The 25,221-nt window shown below is 36.8% G+C and overlaps 1 protein-coding gene across 1 annotated transcript in view; it reads right to left on the bottom strand.

Moving 5' to 3' along the window:
• ptprga (protein tyrosine phosphatase receptor type Ga) overlaps positions 1-25,221 on the bottom strand; it is a 259,162-nt gene that overhangs the window by 84,594 nt on the left and 149,347 nt on the right. The window contains exons 3-4 of the mRNA XM_015347265.2: positions 17,970-18,149; positions 15,212-15,360 (exon numbers count right to left, since the gene is read on the bottom strand). Coding sequence (XP_015202751.2) covers positions 15,212-15,360; positions 17,970-18,149 — 329 coding nt within the window. The remainder of the gene's footprint in view (positions 1-15,211; positions 15,361-17,969; positions 18,150-25,221) is intronic.

Below are 25,221 nucleotides of genomic sequence, written 5' to 3'. Positions count from 1 at the left end.
TGCCTGGGCAACTGAAGAAATCCAGCAGTGTGATGGAGACACCTCAACCCCCTCCCTTCCACACAGAAAATAAATAAAGAACTGCCTGAAGCTCAGAAAATATGGGATATAGTAGATGTTGGTTATCTTTTCAAGTTTTAATGGAATGTAACTGTAAAAGCCAAAACAAAGGAAACATCATTATGCATTGAAACAGAAGAGGGACCTAATCCTTTCAATTTACCCTGACTGAGGAAAAAATGAGTCCCCACTGGGTCTCACTGATAATAAGTGGTGAAAAAAGTCACAGCCTGTTGCGGATTTTTCACAAGCTTACCACATGAACAACAGGAATGGTGTTCCACCCTGATTTAACTGGATTTGTGCACAATCCTCCTTACTCTGTTCCACTTGGAAGTACTATGACTATTTGAACAGATTAAAGCCATTACGTACAGTATAGAGCAGCCACTCAGAATGTGCAGTATTTCTTCTAAATACCTCCAAAGTAACGTACTGTGTTACGTAATGTAATTGTTAAGTTCCAGTGTGTGGTCTATGTGTATGTTCCACACTTCTGATTTTCATTGTTCTCCCTTCCCCATTGGCTCACCATTACACTATTGTTTCAGTATGATGTCATCGTCAATCAGCTTCTCAGCCAATCAGAGTGCATCTTATTCAGTATATAACAAAGAGACTTTCAGAAGGAAAAGGCCTTTTCGTTTGACTTCGATCCTGCTTGGCTTTGCTTCTGATTTTGCTTCGGCTTTGATGGTTTGTTGTTTTGCTTTGTGTGTGTGTATTTTCGTATAGCTTCGGCTTTGTTGTTTTGTTGGTTTCTGTTAGTCTCTTTGTACTTTCATTTGTTTGTGTTTATCCTTGTTTTGCCATTACCTTGCCCAAACTTGTTATTGTATCAATCTCTGTGTTCTTTTGTACCCTGTTACTTGTCTACTCTCGTTTGTATTTGTAGTTCACTTGTGTATTTGGGTGAACTTTTGTGTATAGAGGTAGTTTAGGTTGTTGGGTACATTTTGCACACACGTAGTTGATTCTTGTATTAGTCACACTAGTTTAGTACGGGTGAGTGCCATTTGTCTTGTATAGTTTTGGGTAGTCAGTGGAGGTTAGCTAGGGCGTTCGAAGATGCCGAAGACCATGTGTTTCGGGTTTTCTTTTGTAGTCCCTTACTTTCTTAGCCAGCTCCATTTTGTTTGTTATTTTCTTTTTCTTTGGCACCACTCTAGTTCCCTTACCCTGTGTGTTATTGTGACTTATTTCATACCAGTCACTTATTCACCTTATAATTATCACTTTTTGCGCTTACCCTTGTAATCACACTTCCTAGTTCCTCACCAGAACCCACCTGCTTCCAAAAATTGTCCTAAATGTTACACCCCTTTACCCCTAGACACTTGGGGTCGTAACAGTAATTCACTGGCCAATGATGATTGACAGGTGGCACTTGTGGTCCATTAGATGTTAGTGAAACAATTGCTTCATTTAATCTGTTTCTCTACTATGCGTGTTTAAAGGCACTTAATATGGTACATTAATATGGAATTTTACAACTAAAGGAAAATTTTGGTAGCTGAAAATAAAAACAGAACTGTAAAGTAATATACGGTATGCCATTTAATGTAAAGCAAATTTCAGCAACAAGTAATCAGGAAACAATTTAGCATTAATAATAATAATAATAATAATAATAATAATTGATTATACTTATATAGCGCTTTTCAGGTAATGGGATCCACCTGGCTGATGCGATGGGAGCCATAGTGTGCCAGAATGCTCACCACAAGTCAGCTCACAGTGGGGATGAGAGCAGAGTAATGATGCCAGTTCATAAATGGGGATTATTAGGAGGCCATGATTGGTAAGGGCCAATGGGATATTTGGGCAGGTTACACCCCTACTCTTTTCGAGAAACGTTGTGGGATTTTAATGACCAGGGTCAGAACCTCGATTTTACGTCTCATCCGAAGGACAGTAATTCTTACCTGATCTGTTGTACATCTCCTCCTTACTTTTACATCTCAATTGATTATGTCAAAATAAGGGTGGCACGGTGGCACAGATGTTAGCATTGGGTGTACCCTGCACTGGATCTGGTGCTTGCCAGGATATACGCTGCCTGCAACCCTGAATAGGTTGAAGTAGTTAGAAAATGGACGGATGTCAAAGTACAGTAACTTCAAACTCAGACACTAGCAGAGATTTCAGCTTTCTTAATATTGTCAATACATTTCAGGTCCTGTCAAGCAGGTGCACACTTTTTCTTCAGCATGGCATTTAAGTTTAAACTGTGTTACTGTATTACTTTAATCAATGAAGCCTTACAGTACCAGGAGTTCTTGGCATAATAGGATGTCAACCTCTTGCAAGAAAGCAGTTTACTCTTCTTATCTCATACAATACAGCTTTAACAAACCTAAAGGGCAGAGCCCCTTAGAATAAACTCCCTTATTCCACTTTAATCCTTGCCAAAAGGAAATGGGGTGGATAGAGGCTTAATTAGATAGGATGAGGGAGATGGGGTCAGTCAACTACTTCTTCTAGGGTTCGTAAACTGAAGATTTAATACTCCATGGCCTTAAACAAAATCTAGTTCAAAGCAGATCCTTAACAATCCATTATTGTTTTCTTCTAATTACACTTTTTAACAATACTCAATTTTAAATTACTAATACTTTATTTCATAATAAATAAAGGGCAGAAATTCAGCTGGAAAAACAATGAAGGCTGTGCTGCCAGGAATCCTATAGATTCTTAACTACAAAACATATGAGTCCTGCAAGAATTCTTGGCAGGGCTGTCGCACTTTGTATGCATGCTTTGTATTCACAGATGCATGTAACAGTTATCATCCGGCACTAATAATTCATTTTTATCTTGGATTGTGTTTGCAGGACTTCCAACTGCATAACAGTTTGCTGCTCAGGAGTGGCCTACCATTACCAAACACTGGACAGAAGGGAAACAGTGCTCTTTTCCGCCTGTTTGGCACAAAGAGGATGCAAATATATAAGAGCTACAGATCTTTCAGCAGAGCTGGAGAACAAAGAAGAAAGTCAAGTTTTTATCTATTAAGCTTTTGCTTTTCAATAGCAACTGAAAAAGATCATTTAGTGCTGAGAGTCTCCATTACAGCACTGGTTCAATACAACTGATAAATCTCCCAGTCTTGTTTTAAAAAAAATAATTAAGCTTATGCTGGAGCAAAATCATTTAGGCACAGATGTACACTAATTGTGTGGGTGCAATAAACCTGTAAAACATTTTCTGATGCCTACTAGAAATTTGCTACTATGCACGGTGTGGAAAAATACAATAATTTGTGATACAATTACTAAAAGTGATGCAGAATATTACATCAGAGTAACAACAAGGACACAGCGTGTTATACTGCTGTCTTCACTGGAATTTTTATAAAACTTAAAATGAATGTCTTCTTACTGTATGTTGGACATGGCCAAGTAAGTCCAGCAGAGAACTGTCAATGTATACAATATATCTGAAATCACTGCTAGATATTAATTGTTATTATTCACACCACCCTATGCTGCCTGTAGCACATCATCTATCAAAATATTTAGAAGAAATGTGCAGCTTAGATGCAGTTAATCTGATATGAAGTTAACCACAGCAATTCAGTTTTCTAAAGCAATCCTCTAAACACACTTATTTGTTCTGTGACAAGTGTTAACAAGTATTTCACTAGAGCATTATTTAAAAAAACACTGCATGAACTATGTGTAAATATGTTAATATTTTAATAACTTCACATTCTGGAATGTGAATACTTACCAGTTGGACATATTTGTTTTATTTTATCAACAAGACAAAAACTCAGTTGCTGAAGACATACAGTATACTGATATACTGTATTTCACAACACATATAGGAGCCATTTTAGTCAGACTGTATCCTCCAGGATAAGCGAAATCTTTTTATTTCTATGTTTTATATTGCTGTAAAAATCCTTCTGGCTTGTACAGAGCAAGTATTTTCAGAAGTAATCCCAAGATTATCGTAGATAGGTGCTTGATGCATTCAAAGAGGATTCTCTTTGCAAAATGTGCTCATAAAATCCTGTTTCCGAGATGGTCAGTGAAAACATCTATTTAGTTTCTTACAGTCGCACATGGACTTTAAAATTCTTTCATACCTCACAGAGATGCTTTAACATGCATGCTCTTTCATTCTTCCATTAAATGTACAAATACACTCACATAGTAAATACAAACACAGAGTGAAACATACATTCAATTTCTCCATACACATTCTAAAATAGTATCTTTAGTGCATCAAATAATCCTCAAAATGGTTTTCCATTTCTTCAACTGCAAAGGCTGTAGAAAAGCAAATCTATTCATCAATGACAATTCTTATCTTAAGATATCCACAGCACCGTATTTTGGGGGGTTGCTTTTTTTCCCTCCTACTGATCACATGGCTTAATTTACTTTGCACATCTTATCTGGTGCCAAGGATAAAGATTTGTGAAACCCTTACAGGGTGCTAAAATAAATTTCCCATGGCACTGCATTATCAGCCCAGCTAGTAAAGATGGGAAAGGCCTATCAATGATAAAGTGAATAATTCACCTGAGGAGCATTGCTGAATTAAAATAGAAAATGTCACTTTTCACAATCCAAAAAGACTCCTTTCAAAGAATTGTCATCACAGAGGTAAAAAATGTGAAGGCAGATATAGAAATTGATCATTTTCAATGAAAGTAGACCATCATTCTGACAAGTTAGTGATGATCTCCCTTCATCTAAACAAAACTTATACTGTACATTGATTTCATAGAACACACCCCACATGCACAGATCTCTTTTAGTTGTTATATAGGTTATATAGTTGCAGTAACAATAATAAAAAAGTAGAGATTTCCTGAAGGACTTCAAACTAGTCTCAAGAGATTGCAGGAACAACCCCAAACATGGACAAAATTGTATTTAATTGACCAAACAGTTATTGCACAGGAATAGTTTTGATATGGAATGGATACTGACCAGAAAATAAAAAAATCAGCTTTTAGTTGGCCAGGTCATTCCAGTTTATACAGAATACTATCTTGTCTCACAATTGTACTGTTACTAGAGTGATACTGATGAAGTTTAGAATTAACTGGCCAAATTTTGACAAAGAGCAGCTGCCACTACAGGATACTGAGCAGGTGATTACGTGGTTTGATTGATTAAAGCAGTGGTTCTCAAACTGTGGTACGCGTACCGGCAGTGGTACGTGGCGTGCCGCCAAGTGGTACGCCAAATGACCCTGGAACTGTGTTGTGTGCGCTGAAAAAATCGGGACGGGTTTTCATATTTTGTATTTTTATACGTGTCGAATACGCAGCCTACATACTACGATACAGTGCGCGCTAATAGTTCAGTGGACACAAGAGATACTCTGTAATTCTATACCACTCTATAAGAATGTGCGCTACGGATGCAAGTGACCAATTGTATTTAAAAAAAGCTACTGTATCTCCAGCAAATAGGGAGAAAGGAGAATGTGCGTGATTTTGGAACAATTCCAACGTTGTAAACACAGGAATGCATAGAAATACGTGCTACGAATGCAGGTAATCTTGTGAGCAAACGAAAACGTGATAACAGAAAAATATTTAAGAACTGTTCTAATTTGAGAAAAATACACCGAGTGTCTCTGTGTTTCGCTCCCATGCGCATGAAATAAAAACTTTAAATAAATACGGAAATAAAAACGGAAACGCAGAAAAATGTAAGCTTGCGTACTGCTAAAGCAGGTAAGCTACACTATTTTTGAAGAACCTTATTTACCATTGGCAAAAGAGCTGACACGTATTATGTGTAGAGAAAAAGCTGCTAAAGAGCTCGACCTGCTGCCCCCCTCCCCCTGAAAGACACAGTCATTCACAGAATTATTGAAATGAAGGATTATATCAAAAGTACACTGATAGAGCGTGTTAAGATGAGCAGATGTTGTTCACTGCAATTAGATGAGTCTGTAGTCGATTTGGCCAATTTGCTCGTTTACGTTAGATACGAGTTTGAGGGCACGTCTCATGAAGAAAAATTAATTCACATCTGGTTTGCTCAACTAAACAGGCTCACCCCTCTCACTGAAATTATGCTTTTTTATTAGTTGTTGTTAATGTTTTTTTTTTTCTGTAAAACACTTTGAGAAGCCACCTTAAAAGGCGCTATATCAAATAAAGGTTATTATTATAATATTTATTATATGTATGTGTGAGTGTGTGTGCACGCGGTTCTAGGGTTCTCATAGGAACCCCAGAATTTCTGGGGTTCCTATGAGATGATGACTTGTAGGTGGTACTTGGATGCTTTCGTTGGATTAGGGGTGGTAATTGGTCCAAAAAGTTTGAGAACCACTGGATTAAAGTATCAACTTGTATGTGAGGTTCAGTTCTGAAGCAGGTCTGGGTGTGTTAAAACTTTCAGGTTAAAGTTTTAGGATAATCACTGCAACACTTTTCAAGTTACTGTCTGTTTATGATTTATGGAAAAAAACAACAGAAATCAACAGAGGCTGCCATTATGGTTGTTGTTGGTGCATATTGGCATGAGCAGTTTGTGTGATTTCTCAGAAAGACTTATGATCCTCTGTAGGTGTAGAAATTATGGCACCAACTACTGAGGAGCAAGCCTGAAATAAAGTTTGGCAGGTAATGAAATCCACCAAATTTCTATTCCAACAATGCAGTGGACCAGTTTATAAGAATGCGTTTTTAAAATAAACAGCTCAAGCCACCATCTTGCTTGGTGCAGAACTCCCACTTTTTTCACAAATTTAACAGCTTCTATATCCTAGTTAATCTGCCTAATATGAAGTTTCAAGGTCTGTGAACACAAGCAGTTTCAGAAGTGTGAAGGAAAAATTAATATACTATAGGTTTACACTACTTAGAAACCTAAGAATAAAACAGGTAGGTTATATGGCATCACTCCAAATATATAAACAGCCCAACAAAAGTAACGAGAGAGAAAAACCCAAAATGTATATTTAATCAAAATAAAATCTTGTTTATTTTAAAAAAGTAATTACACATGTTTTAAAAGCATCAACAATGTGTGAGTTCTTAACCTTCCTAGGAAGGTCATTTCAGAGGTGAGGGGCCATAAAACAGAAAGTATGGTATTGTATGACATAATGTTTTGATACATATAAGAGGTCATTTTTGACAAAGAGTAAGAAGATTTGGATTAACTCTGGATTTGTGATGAAAAGGGGCCTTTGTGGCTACTTTCAAGCCACTGTATGTAGCTTTCAAGCACTTATGTAGATTGCTAAAAGCATGACCACAGCACCTTAAAAATCTGCAATGCCTTTGTGGAAAGCTAAATTGTACATGCAACATTGTTGCACTGGCAGTTCTTCTCTAAACAGGCCCGAGGTTGCCTGGGAGTGACAGCACTTTGCAATCACAGGTTCAGGACTGTGCACTGTTAGATTCTACAGCTCAAAGCTCCTCCTTCTGCTTTGCAGCAATCTCCGCAACTGACAGACATCATAACTGCGATTCTGGAGGTCCAAGTCATGGTACCGGTGTCTAGAGTGCAGTTCTTCGATCCTATGGGTTTTTGACCACGACTACTCTGGCCGTCTGGCTTTGTAGGCACTTCCCAGACAGCAGTGAATTGTGCCTGCTGGATCTCGTGCCATGGAAATATGAGAGCTACTGTATCTAGGTTCCACAGAAATGACATAATCTACTAGTAACAGGCTCAGTAGCAATGAACTCAGTTAGATTTGCATTCTGATAAATAAAAAAGGACACAATGACAGGTATTCTTGACACAAGGAAAATGTAGAATCACACCTAACACCCAGGTTTCCTTGCAACCTTATAAGCACCAGCTGTACTGACATAATGTGTAGAGCTCAATAATATGACTGTCAGTGTAATTGTATTCTGTGTGAAAAAAAGCTGCAGAAAAAAAGACTTGTATTAAATATTGACAAAACTACCAATTTCACTAATAAACTCGTTGATGATGAGTACTCCTTCCTATTCCAATGTTCTTCGTGCCTTTAAAGATTGGGCACAAAGTACTGTACCGTAGGTGACAAATGCTTTCATTGCAATGAAACAATCAAGGTGTTATAGCAAACTCAGAGGCTTCCATATGTCAACTACAAAAACCCTTGCAGCAATTTATATTACATACTGAGCATATTAGCTACCATTTGTTGAGTTTATAGGCTTACTTAGAAGTAAATGAACAGCAGGCTTTCACTTAACCACAGCATCTGAAGCCTTAATAAAGAACAATTAGAAATCACTAGTAGCATTGACATGAATAGTAAACCACAGTGAAAGCTAATTGCAACCAAAGATTTTTCTTTGTTTTTTTTTTCTCTTCATCAACCTACCACAAATATTTAGCAAAACATTACTCAGGACTGTAAATGGAGAGTCTTTCTGAAAAGACCCTGTTAATTTAATTATATTCATCAAGTTTCTTTAACATGCATGGGGTTGATACCACTGAAAGAGTAAATGTTAATTTTCCTTCCATGTGACTGAACTTTTGAATTCTCATTTTGAGGGCTAAATGATTTCAAGGTTCCAAACATTTTATGTTACTAGAGTGATATAGACAAATTTTTGGACCCATATTACTTTTTTGTGGGTTAATAAAGAAAAAATAATTTATGAAAAGCTGCCAATCTGAAAAGTGGGATACTGTATGTCACAAGAGGAGTTATAGAAGAACAGCAGGTTAGTGGAGAACGTCATTAACGCTGGCATACTGTAGATTCTTTACCTGGCATGTAGCAGAATTAAAAAATAATCCAGTAAATAAATCTAGCTAAGACCTCAACAATCTCTCAGACGTGTCTGCAAAATAATAATAATTTTATTTTTATTTTTTTTACTGTGAACATGTGTGTGTGATTAAATAAAGTTTGCTGTTCAAATATGCAGAAAGAATTTTGAAAGCAATGTGCTGTAAACAGATCCTCCTGTAGGCTTCCTAAACCGCTCGGGAAAGACTCTTAAGTGTCTTTTTACTGTCATTGTAAAATCCAAGGATTAATCTGCTATAAAAAGAAAATTCTGGCACTCTGGAACACCACTGAGGTGCAGTAAATAAGCAGGCAATGCTGCAGCTCGGCAGGTTTTTAAGTTCCGTTCAACAGATGTTACTGCCACCCAAGCCTGCCATCAGACGTCATTAGCAAAGGAAACAAAATCATGATTGGGTAATGATCTGTCAGGTTTACTGTTCACTGCCATGTTAATAATAACTTATAAAAGTTCCTCTAGAAACCCTTTTGTGCTGATTAGTCTCAGATGGTCCATTGTATGCAGGTATGTGGCATCCTAATGCACATATGGCAAGACACAGCTCCCTGATGACCACTGTGGACGAGGACAGTCTGTCAGTGAAAGACATTAGCAGTACCATATGATGTAAATATACGCTGTTAGAATGCTGTACCTTCCCCCTGGTGGCACATCAGCTTTCTAATCAGCTCCATTGCCTACTGCTCTCCTCTGTGGAAGACCTGTCGATCACCGTGAAACAGGGCATCTCTGTGTCCATCACGAGGTGAATGTGATCTGTCAGGACACTGCACATCACAGCTACCTGTCAGTACAAATCTTCCGTTTCCATCATCTGCTGAAACTGACCGCGGCTGGCATTTTGCAAAAGGGATTGTCCCTCTGCCACCGTGGGTGCCAAGTTTAAAGAACATGGAGCTGCATGTACATGTCTAGGGATTTCTAAAAAGGCAGAGCTCCTCCCAAAAGACATTTGCGAATCTATTGGGTTTTTTGGGGGGGATCAGTTTCTTCTAGGTGCAACCACACTGCACAGAAACCAACAATGCTTTTTAAAATGCCGTTTCAGGAAATCCGCGCAGCACGAAAACTGTTATTTTATATTCTCATAAAGATGTGAAGAACAAAGAGATCTGATGGCGTCAAGTAATGGCAGGCTAGGCGGATGAGCTAATGAGCAGAAAAAAGCTACACCTTGAGATTCATTATTAATGTAAAATGTTACTCTTAGCTATAAATATTACTGAAGATCTCTTGGAAAGCAGCACACATTCCAATACATGTTTTTTCACAAAATGTATGCCCTCTTCTAATATTTTCCTTTGTTCTTAAACTGGCAACATTTATCTTTTGATGTGCAATTATTCCAATGGAATATAGGAGTTACCAGTATAATTTAGCTTATGAGACAAGATAATATCAGGAGATAAGCTTTATATTGTAGCAACACATTTTGTATAAAAATAATTCTACCGTTGTACATTTCTTTATGGTTTACTGTATATTTTCTTTAGGTATAATCTTTATTTATTTTCTATTTTATGCTATATGCTGCTAGAGACAGCATTTGTTGAAAATTTTGTAAGAAAATAGAACTCATCTTTTGCTCATAGAACAAAAGATAGAAAACACTGCATAGCTCTTATGTTTTGAAATGTGAGCTGACATACTAAGAAAGAGAATGAAACCTCAAGAGTTGGAAAAAAGCTAATTAATACATTTTTATGATGCACAAATTTTGAATACCCTGAGCTGGGTTGGCAGGTCTAAATTATAAAATGGTGGTGCTGTCGGTTGATAACATTAATCAGCCTTAAAGAAATGTTTTGTGATTCTAGCCACCCTAGACAGTACATCACGCTCATTAAATCTATGAAAGACTTATTAGCTGAGACATGATTCAATTTTGAAACTCTTCAGACATGATGGAAATTCTGGGCTGAGACCGTAAATGACACCATTCATGAAAAACGCTTTATACAGATTTATTCTTAAGACTGAAGGGAACCCGCCAGGGCATCTCTGTGTAACAAAAGATCTTGTATAGTAGAAGGAATCAGACTTCACCAAGCTTTGAATTCTGTGCTTTAAATGATGTTAAACTCATAAAACGAAATGACTCACTTCTCTTAATGTGCCACTATAAGAAAAATAGCAATCAATAAACTTAAAAAGAACAATTTGTTGCCTCTTTAATATTTAAATCTTTCCAGGAATAACATAACTCATTCTTTTGTACTCTTTGAGTAAATACTTTTAAAATCACCTGTCTTTGTTCATCCTTTTTACAGACTAATTACTGTATTTCTTTGATTCTCAAAAAGCATAACTAGCCCCCACTAAACATGCATATTCGGTCACCATAATTGGCTCCTTGCTGTCCATAACTGCACAGATTAGTTTAATAACATCTCCTTAATTTAAAAACAAATGTTCAGACAATGGAAATGTCCTCAACATAAGAGAAAACCGCCTGTGTAAATCATATTTTAACATTTACCGAGTGTCTTCTCTCATTAATTTTTTTATTTTCAGCAGACTTTCAGTAGAGACCAGAACAAATTTCTGTAATGCACTTCAGCTTCAGCTTTCCTGCCCCCCTCCCAAAAGAAAGATAACCAGACAAAGGAAAGTGAAAGTCTATCCCAACAGATTCTGCCGACAGAATATTAAAGACAGTCTCTTTTCTTCAGCCTCTATTGAAACCTTGAAGGATAAATAAAGGGAAAGGTATGTTGTTAATAGGAGGAGGCCAAGAAGGCCTCACGTCTAAGAGAATCAGAGATTTGAGGCCCTTCACAGCCAGCTGTTTAATTCAATTCCAGTCAAAATCGGTGGCAATCAAAAGTGCTGTGATAAGCGGAGTTAAACCATTATCCATTAAAGGGGTGGCACTTCTCTGGGAAGGCAAGACATACAAGGTAAGAACCTCATGTGATTTAGCACAGGTAGCAGAACCACAGAAATAAGAAAGATGCACCCTGACTTTGTGAAAAAGGACTTTAGGACTTTATGGCGAAAACATTAACAGCTGTACTTCACAGAAAGAAAAAAATCTAAATCTTTGATCTTTCCAAATGATTTTTCAAGGACAAAACATTGACTTTTCACTTCTATTATCTGATGACAACAGCATGGGCAGCCTTGAGAGTGGAGTCAAGAGGCATTAATCCCACTTTACAAGTGGTTTCACTGCAACAGATGTGGCAGGTCACTGGGATCTGTCAATCTGCAGGAGGCAATAAAATTCTATACTCAGCAACGGAGTTGTTAACTAAATTACACCATGACAATTGGATTATTCAAATATCACTGTCCCATTCCAACTCAACTCATGATGGGAGGCACAGTTGCATAATATAAATTATTCCAAAATATATATATTTTTTTAGTTTAATATTAAACCGATAATATGTAAGACGTATTCATCTGATAATTCATCTGGCGTTAGGTACATTTAAGTTTTTAAACACCCTCTCCAAAAAAAGTAACATTCCCTATTGCCAAGACTCAAGAGGAACAATATTTTGCAAGAACGCTGCTGCACAGGCTTTGGAAATTCACTTTAAGCTCAACAGGGGGAATACCCATTCAGTGGTAATCAACTTAACCATCTGCAGAGTTTATGACAATGTGGTTTTAATTACTTCTTAATTTTACTGAGAATTTTATACCATTTTGTTCCAAATCCGAGTTATTCATTTTCTGTTTAACAGCAAAAAGGACACATTTCCCATTACATGTATAGAAATAATGTGTGCTCCTAAACATGAAGGACAATGCAAGGAGCACAATTACTAAGCATTAGTTGTGTTAATACCAATCTATACCTACTGTATAATTACAGTCATTTGGGGAGGTCTGTGTGTGGGGAGAGGGAGGGAAGCCCTTAAGGTACAACAGAGAAGAGTGGAGATTTCAGACTGTGATGGGGCCCTTTAATTAGAACAAAGCTGCAAGACTTATATCTGGGAATATTAATAAATAATAAAGATTGACAAGCAATATTTCTAACACCAGAAGCTTTATAGGTTGTCTTTTAAGAGATTTTTTTCTCTCCTGTTTCCGGTACACTTGTAAAGTTCCTTCTACGAAAACTCCCCATTTATTTTCCAGTAAAAGGTTTTTTTTCTTTATTGTCCGTTTGCGTTTTTACAGAACCCAGTTGATGGCTCTCTGCTATTTAGACCAATGTCAACCCACAGTGAGGCCGTAACCAGCAGAACTCAATTATCTTTTGGTCCCCGCAGAGTATCTGACTGGGACCACAAGATGAAAGCCATTTCAAACTCACCTCCCATGCAGTCATAGTGCCTGTTCTACCAAAGCATTCCCCAAATAATATTCAGAAACTTCATAAAGGAGCTCAGCAGTGCCTGCAACAATAATTGTCTGACCAAACTATGCTTGAAAGGAATTGTAAAACGTGTGCGTTAATAATCCAGCTTATTATTATTAATATTACCACAGTTCTTCAAAGGTTTTTTTAAAAGCGGTACTTTGTACTCAAAAACATGTAAACTAATGACAACAACATTAAATACAGCCAGAACTCTCCTAATGAAGAAACCAGTTAGCACTGACAGATGAACCTGATGGCACATTAGCCTTGAAAAGCAATAATAATAAAAATAATAAAAAAACAAATAGTATGAACAAACAATAAGGCACTGCATTAAAGCTGACACCTCTAATTAGTTTCTGTATTCAATTCATCCTCCTTGACTGAACGCTAATTGTACGTATTTCGTTTCCTAGATGCCTGGCACCACTTTGTGCTTGTAGATGGGGGCTGTGTGGGTAAGAGTGGTCTCATCTGCATTCTCCTGGGGTCTGCTGTAAAACAAATAGACTTCCGAGCTGCATCTGGATTTCTAATTAAGTTCAGAAAGCATTCTGTTGGAAGTGCACAGGCATTTCAGAGGTATCAATGGTATGTGGCCCCATGCATCCTAAGAATAAGCTGTTAGGACAGAGCCTATTCTTGGCAACCCTTTTCATCTCCAGCACATTATGAACATTTTTATTAGGGGCAAAGTCATCTTGAATCTTCTAATGCTGCAGATGGCTTACAAATTTCTGGGATTTTAAAGTACCACAGTCCACATTCCTTAAGGGATTAGTTTATTATTTAAGGTAAATGTTTTAAGTCATATTAATTAGCATTACATTGCTCTAAGTACAGAACTGTAATTAGTAAAATTAAATTATTTTGAAAACCCATAATATACACAAATGAGTTACGATACGGAAACATTTGAGACAAAGCAATCTGAGCTCTGACAAAGACCCTCACCTAAATTTAAGGTTTTTATTACAATAAAACGTGAATAGATGGTTTTGTTTTCTGTTGATCACTTAGATCAGTAAGGAAGATGAATGATAAAAATCCATCTAGTTTTGTCATTTCAGGCACTGGAACAATTATATTTTTCAAAACATTTCTCCCAAAGACAACCAAAGCTCCAATTTTAAAAACATAACTCTTAAAAAAAAGAACTAGAAGAATTAGAACACTTTTATGTAAGGAATCCTTCCAAAATAAACGTGAAGGGAATAACAGGTAAGCAGAAATTAAAAAAGAGGGCTACAGAGGTTCCAAAGGTAAAGAAAAAGAAAACAGGTGCTTGCTGGTTGAGGAAGAAAAAAATGAACAGGAAATAAGTGCAGCCTTTTCTGCGTGTCCTTTTCAATTTCCATTGAATGCACTTTCAAGGACTCACAGAATCACATTACTGAACTGAAGGCTGTCCTTCAAAGTTATTAAGGAACAAACTGCCCATTCAAAGAAAAAATGTGCTAACATTGGCGAAGTACTACAAGGAGGGTACTGTCCTTGCACATGATCACATTTCTTGTGCTGGGTTACAGATAAGAGACTTTTTTTGAATCAACCTTCACTGTTTCCATAGTATTCAGACAACACTGGATTAGAAATGGAAGAAGGACAATGCGAGGCCAATCAGTGATTAATTAACAAACACACAAAACCATTATTACTCAAATTAACTACTTGAATAAATCTGCACTGTGGTCACAATTAAATATTTAAGAACTCACTGGAAATAGAATATAGAATAGAATAAGTATCAAAGAAAAATCACAGCACTTTCCATTAGAAGAATGTGAAACACACAAGGTTCTGACACTACTTTAGAAGCCACAGAATTTGAATTTGAATGAAAGTTAAAAAAATAATTGTTCATTGTTCTCCTGAATTATATTCAGAAGACTAGGCAGATCTGAAATTCTGCTGCTGCAGCATTGGCTGACTTTAACAAGTTGACTCATACATCACATCATGTCTGATCAATAAATGGGAGTCCCTTACTTTGGAATTTCACTATAGTACAACTTTAGTGACACCAGAAACTTTGACCTGTTTCTCATTCTTCTTTGTTCTGAGCAGTCCGCGCCTCTCACCTCAACTGGAAATCTTCTGCCATTGATGCTGTGCTCAGAGCCTGCTGAAGCGTTACTCTGGCCCCAGTGGAACTCCACTTTCTCAGCTTTGAACCTGCCTGGTAGGCCGGCACCACTGACAAAATAATCATCCTTCAGCAAGATAGCAACTGCAAAAAGAAAATATGAATAAAAGTTCAGAAATGTATAACATGACATCGACACTGAGGCACATGGATCCACGAGAAAAAAAAGAAAAGGAATACACCTAAAATTGTGGTGGGGAAAAATATGTATACAATAAGTGAAGATGTCTAGTTGACCTATTTAGAATCTTCAATGAAAAGAACCATGGTTCTGTTGAATTAATATCTTGATTGATCCTTTAAACACATTATCCTTTTTTTTTACACATTATCCTGCTTTTCATTTGAGATTTCTACTATACTTAAAACAGTCAATATAAGGAACTTGCATGTTCACATGGGGAGGCCACAGTGACCCCCTGACAATCCAATGCAGAATAAGAGATCTACTGTGAAAAACTATTAAGATTCAATCAAATTAAGAAACTGTGTTCTAATTATCCATCTTCCAAAAATGGCATTTCTGGGGAATGTTACGTTTTGAATTTTATTTTGAAGTTTTTATTTTATAGTTCCCATTGATAATCCTGCCACCAAATGTGTCATTAGAAATCTTCGTAAAATTCAAGAACATTAACTTTAAGGCAGAGGTGCAGAGTAATATTACAACATCCCAGCTATTGAGGAAAGAAATTCAGTTTAAAGTAAGATGAAAAGTAAATGAGTTTCATTCCCTACAGATAATTATGTTTTTGTATCACTGCTGAATAGCACAAATCCAAACTGAAAACAAGCAAAACACCAGCAGCGGTTTAATACTCATGGTATATGGATCTTGTAGATTCTTAAAACAATATACTGATGGTAGTTTAATTGATCAGAGGGAATATGGCTCTGGCGAATCTACTGTAAACATCCAGAGGCATTCCAGAAGATTATCCTACTTATCATACAATGCACTGTAAGGGATGGAAAAATCCAGCAGCTGTAAAATATTTTGTTTTCGGTTTTAATAATTTGTTTCGCATGATGTTGCTGATTTAGAGCCATAATCCTGAGCAGAATACTAACTAATACAAGTCCAACTTAAAACCACACAGCCACAAAAATGCTTCAATGCATCATTAGCAATGCTTTACAGTGCATAAAGAGGAGAAAGAGGAATTATAACTTAAACCTAAAGACCTTGAATAATACTATGTGAAAACAGGAGCCCATGTGAAAAGAAATCCTTCATCAATCCAAATTCCTTTTCAATGTGCTTATAATAATGAATTCACTATCATGTCTTTGATTTCTGACATAACACTGATGGGTACAGCAGATGCCCAAAGTGAAAACTGGAAAACAATGGGGGGAAAAGCAGTAAGAAAAAGTATTTGAGTAAAGGGCTGGATGCAGTGTTTAAAAAATATTCAGCTGTCTTCAGTAACCGCTTAGTCTAAAATGAGGTCATGGTGAACCAGAGCCTAACCAGGCAGGAACCAGAACTCAGGGATATTGCAGGGATGCTTTTAAAAACAATAATTAAAAATAATATTTTTAAATGTACCACCTTTGCACTTTCAAACACAGAACCGAATTGAAAGACCTTGTTTAAGTGTACGGCACACAGTACTGTTTGGTTTCTTTTTCTGAATAGTGAAGGACACATAAACAATTAATCAGACTATAAGAGGTCATTTTTCTTGTTTTACATGAATAATTTAATGGATAATTAAGAGGCTCTGATTTTAAATGTTGCCACGATTGTTTATTTCCCTCCATTTTGCTTCTAGCCGGGTAATGTGACACAGAAAACAGCGTCCTCTCTCACTTCTCCTGTCAGCTGCACATTTTAATGTCACTGCCAGCCGCATCCCTCAGCTCCCGGACAAGACCTTGAGAATGAAAACCTCGATCAAAATTCTGTGCATGCTTAGAAACCTGGAAACGTATTTTTCATCTCCCCAGGTTTGCATGCTCTCTCCTGAGGGTGAGCAAACCAGAACAATGCTTTCACTCTTATCTGAGCTCTTCTTCACTTTCAAAAGTTCTAGATATTTATCCTGTTATTAATAAGCTGCTTTCTTGTCCAAAGGTGATACTCTCCCCTGACTGGAACTGAATAAACACCAACAAATCTTCATAACTCAACCTAAGAGTCTGCCTTTAAAAGACTGATGTTTTCAATTTGCAGTGTGGCATTATTTTGGATGCAAATATACAATGACCTAATATATTCTGAGTCTCACTTTGGGATAGTTTCCTTGACACTTGGCTCCAGGTTTACCCTTTACCATACAGACCTCAGCCTTGCTTAATTTATTGTCCTGTAAACAGTTTAGTAACATGTACAGTATAGTGAATTCAAATGAATGCAGTAGATAAGAATTACAACTAACCATAAATGGCACAAGAAGAGAACAGTGTTAATTTTATAGTGTAGTATGCAGACCTCTCATTTGTGAATTTAATACAATCTCTTAATTTAAACACAATTCTGTAAAACCTGACCTTCCACCATGATGGAGGAAATCAATTTTGCTCATTATCAAAATTATCATTAAAAAAACCACCTCCACATCTCATAACTCATCTTACCTAGTGGTTGATCAACTTATTTTAAATCAACACTGTTGATATACAGGAGAAAATGTATTTAACATAGAAAGGGTTTGTGAGGTGCGAGTAGAAAAGTAACTAGATCTTACCAGTTTTTCCTGTGTTCTTCATCCAAGTCTTATTTGATGACTCAGTATCAAAACCTTCAAGGTTTAACTCTTGATTTTCAGATGAAACTTTTGCATCTTGGTCTACAATGTCGATGGGAGACTGGTGCTTTCCTCTGCAATCTGGATTTGCTGAAACCCAACTGTCAGGCCCATACGTTCCTGAAAGGATAGATAAAAAAAAAACAGGAAACGTTAAAAAAGAACTGTTGTAAAGTAATATCATAGAAGATGAATATTCATTCTCAAAGACTAAGATCACAAAAGTAATTCACAGCATGACACATCTGTGCTTTTGGTCATATATTATAATAAATCTGACTACTGATATATCACTAAATTATTAAACTTGTGATACAGTGTCATTCAAATTCTAATACAAGATATAAAACAGCACCAATTTCAGCAAAAAATAATTTTGCTGAAACTGAACTAAAATTTTGTCCATCATTGCATAAGAACATGATTAAGTGCCTTGCTGAGTAATGACCAGAGAACGCTGTTAAAAGCGTGCTCCTGCAGAAACTGCTGTCCATGAAGCTTCAGAGAAGCCTTCATCGTATCCCTGTCATGCACAGTGAGCAGACAACACGGAGGAGGCTTGCATGAGGAGGAAAGAACTATGGAACCATTGCTATAAAGGTCACAGGCATCTGAGTTTGCCCAGTCTGATGAAAGTACACGGAGGATTTGATGAAAGCACAAGAACTGCACTGATCCTGTTTGAAAAGGTTAAATTCCATGTAATAAATACTATGAGATCGAAAGTCATTTACAGTGAATATTTCCAAACTATAGCCTGCAGCTAGAGAGATCCATTCCCATACTTGTGACAAAGTTCCATCTGAAGGTTAACTATCTTAATACAGACTGTACTTTTAGAGCTTTTGTTGTTTCACAAAAAAGAAATGGTAACTTTTAAGTACTTTTAAAACATAAAACAAATCAGTTTTAAAGTATAAACTTTTATGACAAAGCAGTAGTAAAGAATGTCTCAGGTTTACAATTTCAGAACCATTAGTTCTTTTTCCATAGAAAGCTTAAAAATCCTTTTTTTGTGCTATAGAAATATAAATTAAAATGCAAAAACAGACTTAAGCCAATTAAATCTACTTTTGTAATTATTACAAAACATATTTAGGGAACAGCTAGTGTACAAAACTAAGGTTGCTGCTGGAAGAGGTGTTAGTGGGGCCAGCAGGGGGCGCTCACCCTGTGGTCCATGTGGGTCCTAATGCCCCAGTATAGTGACGGGGACACTATACTGTAAACAGGCGCCGTCCTTCGGATGAGACGTAAAACCGAGGTCCTGACTCTCTGTGGTCATTAAAAATCCCAGGGCGCTTCTCGAAAAGAGTAGGGGTGTAACCCCGGTGTCCTGGCCAAATTTCCCCCCTGGCCTTTACCAATCATGGCCTCCTAATAATCCCCCTCTATGAATTGGCTACATTACTCTGCTCTCCTCCCCACTGATAGCTGATGTGTGGTGAGCGTTCTGGCGCACTATGGCTGCCGTCGCATCATCCAGGTGGATGCTGCACATTGGTGGTGGTGGAGGGGAGTCCCCATTACCTGTAAAGCGCTTTGAGTGGAGTGTCCAGAAAAGCGCTATATAAGTGTAAGCAATTATTATTATTATTATTACAGTTCACAACAATGTAAAGAACCATATTTTCTAATATAATTAAGCTTTTAAAGTTAGTTTTTATTATAGTTTTATCCAAATATGTGGTAATTAGAAACCACAACAAATCTGCAAATGACTAGTTGAGTTCTGAGTTATTTTAATTGCAATAACACTTGCAATCTCATCAATAAAAAGAAACTTCTTAAAATGCATCTGTTTGAGGAGGCACTTATTTTATTTTTTAAGACTAAATCAGCTCACTATATAACCAAAAGGAGTAAAAATGGTACTGTTCATGACAAGAAACCTCTGCTGCTTTGGGAGTGCCTATATAAAGATCTAGCACAGCATTAACAAGTGTTGCTCACAGCAAGACATTGAGGGGATTCAACTTTACCAACCAGCTGAATTATCTTCTGTTTTTATTGAGCTGACTGAACTGAAACAATAACAGAATAGTCCCAAACAACTGGATAGCCAGTTGTGCCATTTTATTGACAGCCTATTGGAATGTAGTGTAACCACTCAAAATCAGATGCCTGATGTGAGTAATCAGAGCGACAGACCTCCTGCTGTTTTTCATGCCCCTGCTTTGAAACAGAGAAAGTGGCTGTTCCGTTACCTCCGGAATTTTATTCTTTTGACCCATCAAAGAAATTATACACAGATCAGAAGTGTATATGGGGTTCAGGACTCACAGATTAATGTAACAAGACATATGTGTGTTTATACAAAATGTAAAAAACATATGTGTTTATACAAAATGTTTTCCACTGCTATGCTTACTTTGTATTTCCTATGGTGTTACATGTATGAAGATCTTAATATATTTGCATCAAAATAAATCTAAAGAAAATCAAGGCCACTGAATAGAAAACACTTTTTTATATGAGTTGTGGGAGAATTACCAGCTATTGAAACAGTGGGGCAGGACCCGCGTTTACTTGGTATTGTCGGTCAGCTCTGTCACTTCTCAATAAGAGGCAGTCCATGCTTTGGGACTTCTTAGCACGGATCTGACAGTGTCTTGTAACACGAGATGGTCAACATTTGTCTTTACCATTGAAAAAGAATCTTAAAGACATCTTGTTGAGTCCTCTTTATGTGTGCACTACAGTGTATGTGAATACCATAAGAATGGTGTTAAAGCATAAAAGATAGAATAGAATGTTGAGTCTTGTGCTTTGATGTCAGCATTGATTGTCAGAAACTGAGTGGGATTGATAAAGGATACATTTTACATTCCAACAGTGTATGTTTAGACATTCAACAATACCTCAGTAAGAGGAGAACAATTTTGAAGACAACAGTGCAATTTTCTCTTAAAATCTAGCTAAAGTTTATTGAGGCTACGAGTTTGAATAAAAAAGTGTATTAATTGTTTTCCACTTGATTATAGCTTGTATATAACTACAAATATAGTACATAAAGGTTTCATAAAGGTGGAAAGGTTTCAAAAATAGAATCAGCCAAATGACTCAAAAAAGACTTCATAAAGAGGCGGCCAAACAGCATCTTAATATAGCTAAAGTAGCATATTAATATAGCATATTACTTATTAAAATGTTTTAAGGTAATTTTGTAAGCATTTGTGGCTTGACAACGTGTTGGAAGTGTAATGCTCATGTCACTATTAAGATCTCCAGTACCTCCATTGCACATCATGATTTACATATTAGACACTGAGCAAGCCCCGTAATTTCAGTTACTACAGTAACTGCTCTATGCAACTAAAGTTCAACTAAAGCTCAAGTAAATACTGACCTGATTCTTACACAGACATTTGTGTAAGGGAACTGTTTCACTTATTATTTCCCAAAAAACTTTGACTATTCGCTATCACTTGTGGACCAGCAAAAAAAAAAGACAAAAACTATTTACACTACTGTTAAGGCAACAGATACCATCTGTTGATCAAAAATACATCTTTATAGAGTATCTCACAAGTTGTTAGTCTCATTAATTGTGTGCTCTCACCCTTATTACAGTAAGGCGTCACTTTACTCATCAGTGCTGTCTTAAAAGTAGAATTTATGGTACACATGTAGTATGATTCGATTGGGATATTTCTAAGAGTATTTCTAAGAGTTATTTTAACCTATTCCAAAAAAAAATATTCTTCCAGGATGTCTTGCCCAAAACTCAGGAAAGATATAATATCTGCACACTTATTGAAATTGCAAGGACTATTCTTTAAATTTGCAAGACCCAATTCCTTATGCATTTAACCCAATCAGATTCAAGCAAAGGGGATTGTTTAATTGAAAGCAATCTTCGGCTCCAGGTTTAAAATTAATTTGTCGACAATTTCTCATGCCTAGGACAAGTCTGGGGTACTCTGTAATGCCTATTTCATTAAATTAGGAAGTATCTTTTTTTCTCACAGCCTTGGGGGTATTGATTCTGATCTGGATTTCATACAAAAGCAGGCACTTCGCATTTCTGTGAATATAACCACTAATGAAAGCAGCAGCCAGCCTGTGTGAAGCAATCCGTCATCTGATTAATACTGCTAATGTGTCAGGACGACTAACATAAAATTTTAACCAGAGCACTTCTTTTGTAATGGCATGAGAAGACGCCTTACTTGTACTGCATAATGTAGTGTAAGTACTGACACTCTATATGCAAATCAGGGCTTCATCATGTTGTATTTTTTACTATATACATATAAATCAAAGCCTTGCACCTTATAAATATTTACTGACACCATGTGAATTTCTCTGTAACTCTTTGGCTTCACAGGTAAGCAGCACTTCAAACAATCCTTTATGGTGAAGAAGGGTCAGAAGAGCTCACATTTCTAGTGTGACCTCTGCCGCTTGATCAATAAGAAGTGATTTCCTAGTTTGCATTCAAATAGCAATCAGTAACACTCACCAATGATATGCTGTGTAGATATCCTTGTAAAATGTACACATATGATGCTCTACCCTTATTAAATAGAAGAAAACATCCAGATAGGAAAAAATAATACTTGAGCATAAATACAGTAAGTAGCACTTTAAATATTGCAGCAACAGATTGCTCTGCATATCATGATCAACATTAGATCAGAGACAAAGGTCATTAGGTACCTAACTTGCTCTTATTCTCATTACAATAATTTGCTGATTTACACTTGTTGCTACCATTTTTAAGGTTGAACATATGATACAGGTGCAGAATGTCTTTATTGAGTGATTCTCAATTAAGGACATTTGATGGTTATTTTAACACAGCAGATAGGACCAACGAAAATTGTCTCACTGAGTGCCTGTCACAAAACAGGTAAATAGAGATTTTAGCCTGAGGATTCCACAGTATCAGGCTAAACTGGCTAAGTCTTCTCACAAGAAAACCACCAGAATTATCTATAATAAACAGCACAAGCTTAGAGGAAGAGGAGGGTGATGGTGCTGTTCCCTCTCTCTCTGTCTCTCCTGTCTTCCTTCTCTCTTCTCTTCCTTTTTTACTTGTCTCTTTTAATGCTGTGTTCAAGGACACACAATCAACCAAGATTGTGCTAACAATGCTAACAATTTACCAAGAACTTAATTAACCAGAGAAAACCAGAAAATTCCCTTTTCTGGTTCTGATTCCCTCAGGAATCATTTGTGTTTACTTGCCAGTAAGCTTCACCTATAGCTAGACAAGCACCACAAAAGAAACCAATTGCTCCCTGACTCTGTGGGTGGAGCGGTGGCTCTGTGGCTAAGGATCTGCGCCTGTGACTGGAAGGTTGCCGGTTCAAATCCTTCGGTTCAAATCCTTCGGCCGGCAGAGGAATCCTACTCCGTTAGGACCCTGAGCAAGGCCCTTAACCCTAACTGCTCCAGGGGTGCCGTACAATGGCCCTGCGCTCTGACCCCAAGCTTCTCTCCCTGTCTATGTGTCTGTGTCTCCATGGAGAAAAGCTGGGGTATGCGAAAAGATGAATTCCTAATGCAAGAAATTGTATAGGGCTAATAAAGAAATGTTATTACTCTGTTAAGGCTTTAAGTAGTGCAAAATTATGTGAACTGCAAACAATATAGACTTTGAAAACATACAGCTCCTAGGACTATAGCTCATGACACAGTGAACAAGAAGAAAAGATCCAAGATCAGCACAATTAAACAGCAATACAGTATTTTAATTCTTTATACTTTCAGGGATTAGTATCTCCACCTATTATAGAAGAAGTACCAATACAAATCTCTCTCACATCAAAATGCTGATCTGTGACCAGGCTGTGTAAGCTGAAACTGCAACTCCACAGTAATTTTAAAAACGCACAATATTTAATTAATGTTAATGTTATAGATGAGGTTTTTTTTATTCACATATGTAGCTTTTTCATATGCTGCTGAAATTTAGAAAGTGACAATTTTAGCTATTGAGCAGAGCCACTGACATTCAAATTTCCTCATCTCAATTTTCATGTTCCAAAGTTCCATTTGAGCTGGAGATACGGAAATTGCTCGATCAATTCAACTATAAAATTAACATCCTGTGTTGATCGTACTAGAAGCATATGACCTTTAATATTTTAAAGTTGAACAAATTAACTAAAGAATACGTTTCAGTGACAAAATCAGTTTTATTACTCTGGCAGGAAATTATAAAGGTCTACCCATCTAGCAAGCTTTCTACATGTTTGAATAACCTGCTCCCCACATCAACTCAGCTGACGTTGGTGCTTCCTGTTTGAGGAACACATTGTATTAGAAATATACATTTCACTCAGGAATTAATATAAGAAAACCCAAATTTAGAAATCTTATCATGCTTGTCAATCAGAATAGACCTGAAATCTGTGGCAGATGCAAATGCTTGCTCTTAGTTTTTTTAAGATGACCAACTCTAAGAACTGAAACTAAGCACAAGCTTACAAGTTTGTTCTGTCAGATATGGACAATCAAAGACACAAAAGACTATACCATTTGATGACCTTAAAAACAGATGTATTGAGAATAGAATGAACTCTAAACATTTTTGCAGATTTTAGTTTTCCATTTTTTTATTTCTTACAGCTTAATGCATTTCTTAAATGCTTTCCATGTGGTAGGATTTTTAATAACATAAAAAGTTTTTTTTTTTAGAAACACCAGTGTGATTTATTGTACATATATATGCCATAATTAGTGTATTAATTGATACATATGATAAAGAATTAAGTACTGTATATGTTTCCACAACAGCACACAAGTGCACTTTGAGTTTTATATAGTCCACACACAAGTTAACTGGCATCAGTAAACGGACCCCAATAATGTACCAAGCTGTACTTATTGTCTTATATACAAGAATGAGTGAATACATGTGTGAGCACCCTCAAATGAGTGGTAACTTGTCTGGAGTATAGCCTCGTCTTGTAACCTGTTTACCATGAGCAAGTGAAGGATAAGACTGAAAACTGATGAATGGATATTTGTACTGTAGTTTGATACTGGATGATGGAGGGAACTGTGAAAAAGACTACATGTCCCAGAAGCCTCAGTGATAGCTGACCAAACAATATGGGAAGAAAAAGTCTAAACAAAGAACAGGAAGAAAGCTGCCATGCAGGAATCTAATGGAAATCTAGGCCTGCCAGAGTCTGGAAAAAGGATTAGTTTGGAAGGAATTTCAAATAGGCATCAGGAT

Source organism: Lepisosteus oculatus, chromosome 4 (genome assembly GCF_040954835.1).
Source record: "Lepisosteus oculatus isolate fLepOcu1 chromosome 4, fLepOcu1.hap2, whole genome shotgun sequence".
NCBI classification, from domain to species: domain Eukaryota; kingdom Metazoa; phylum Chordata; class Actinopteri; order Semionotiformes; family Lepisosteidae; genus Lepisosteus; species Lepisosteus oculatus.
This window is presented reverse-complemented; position numbering and strand designations above follow the sequence as displayed.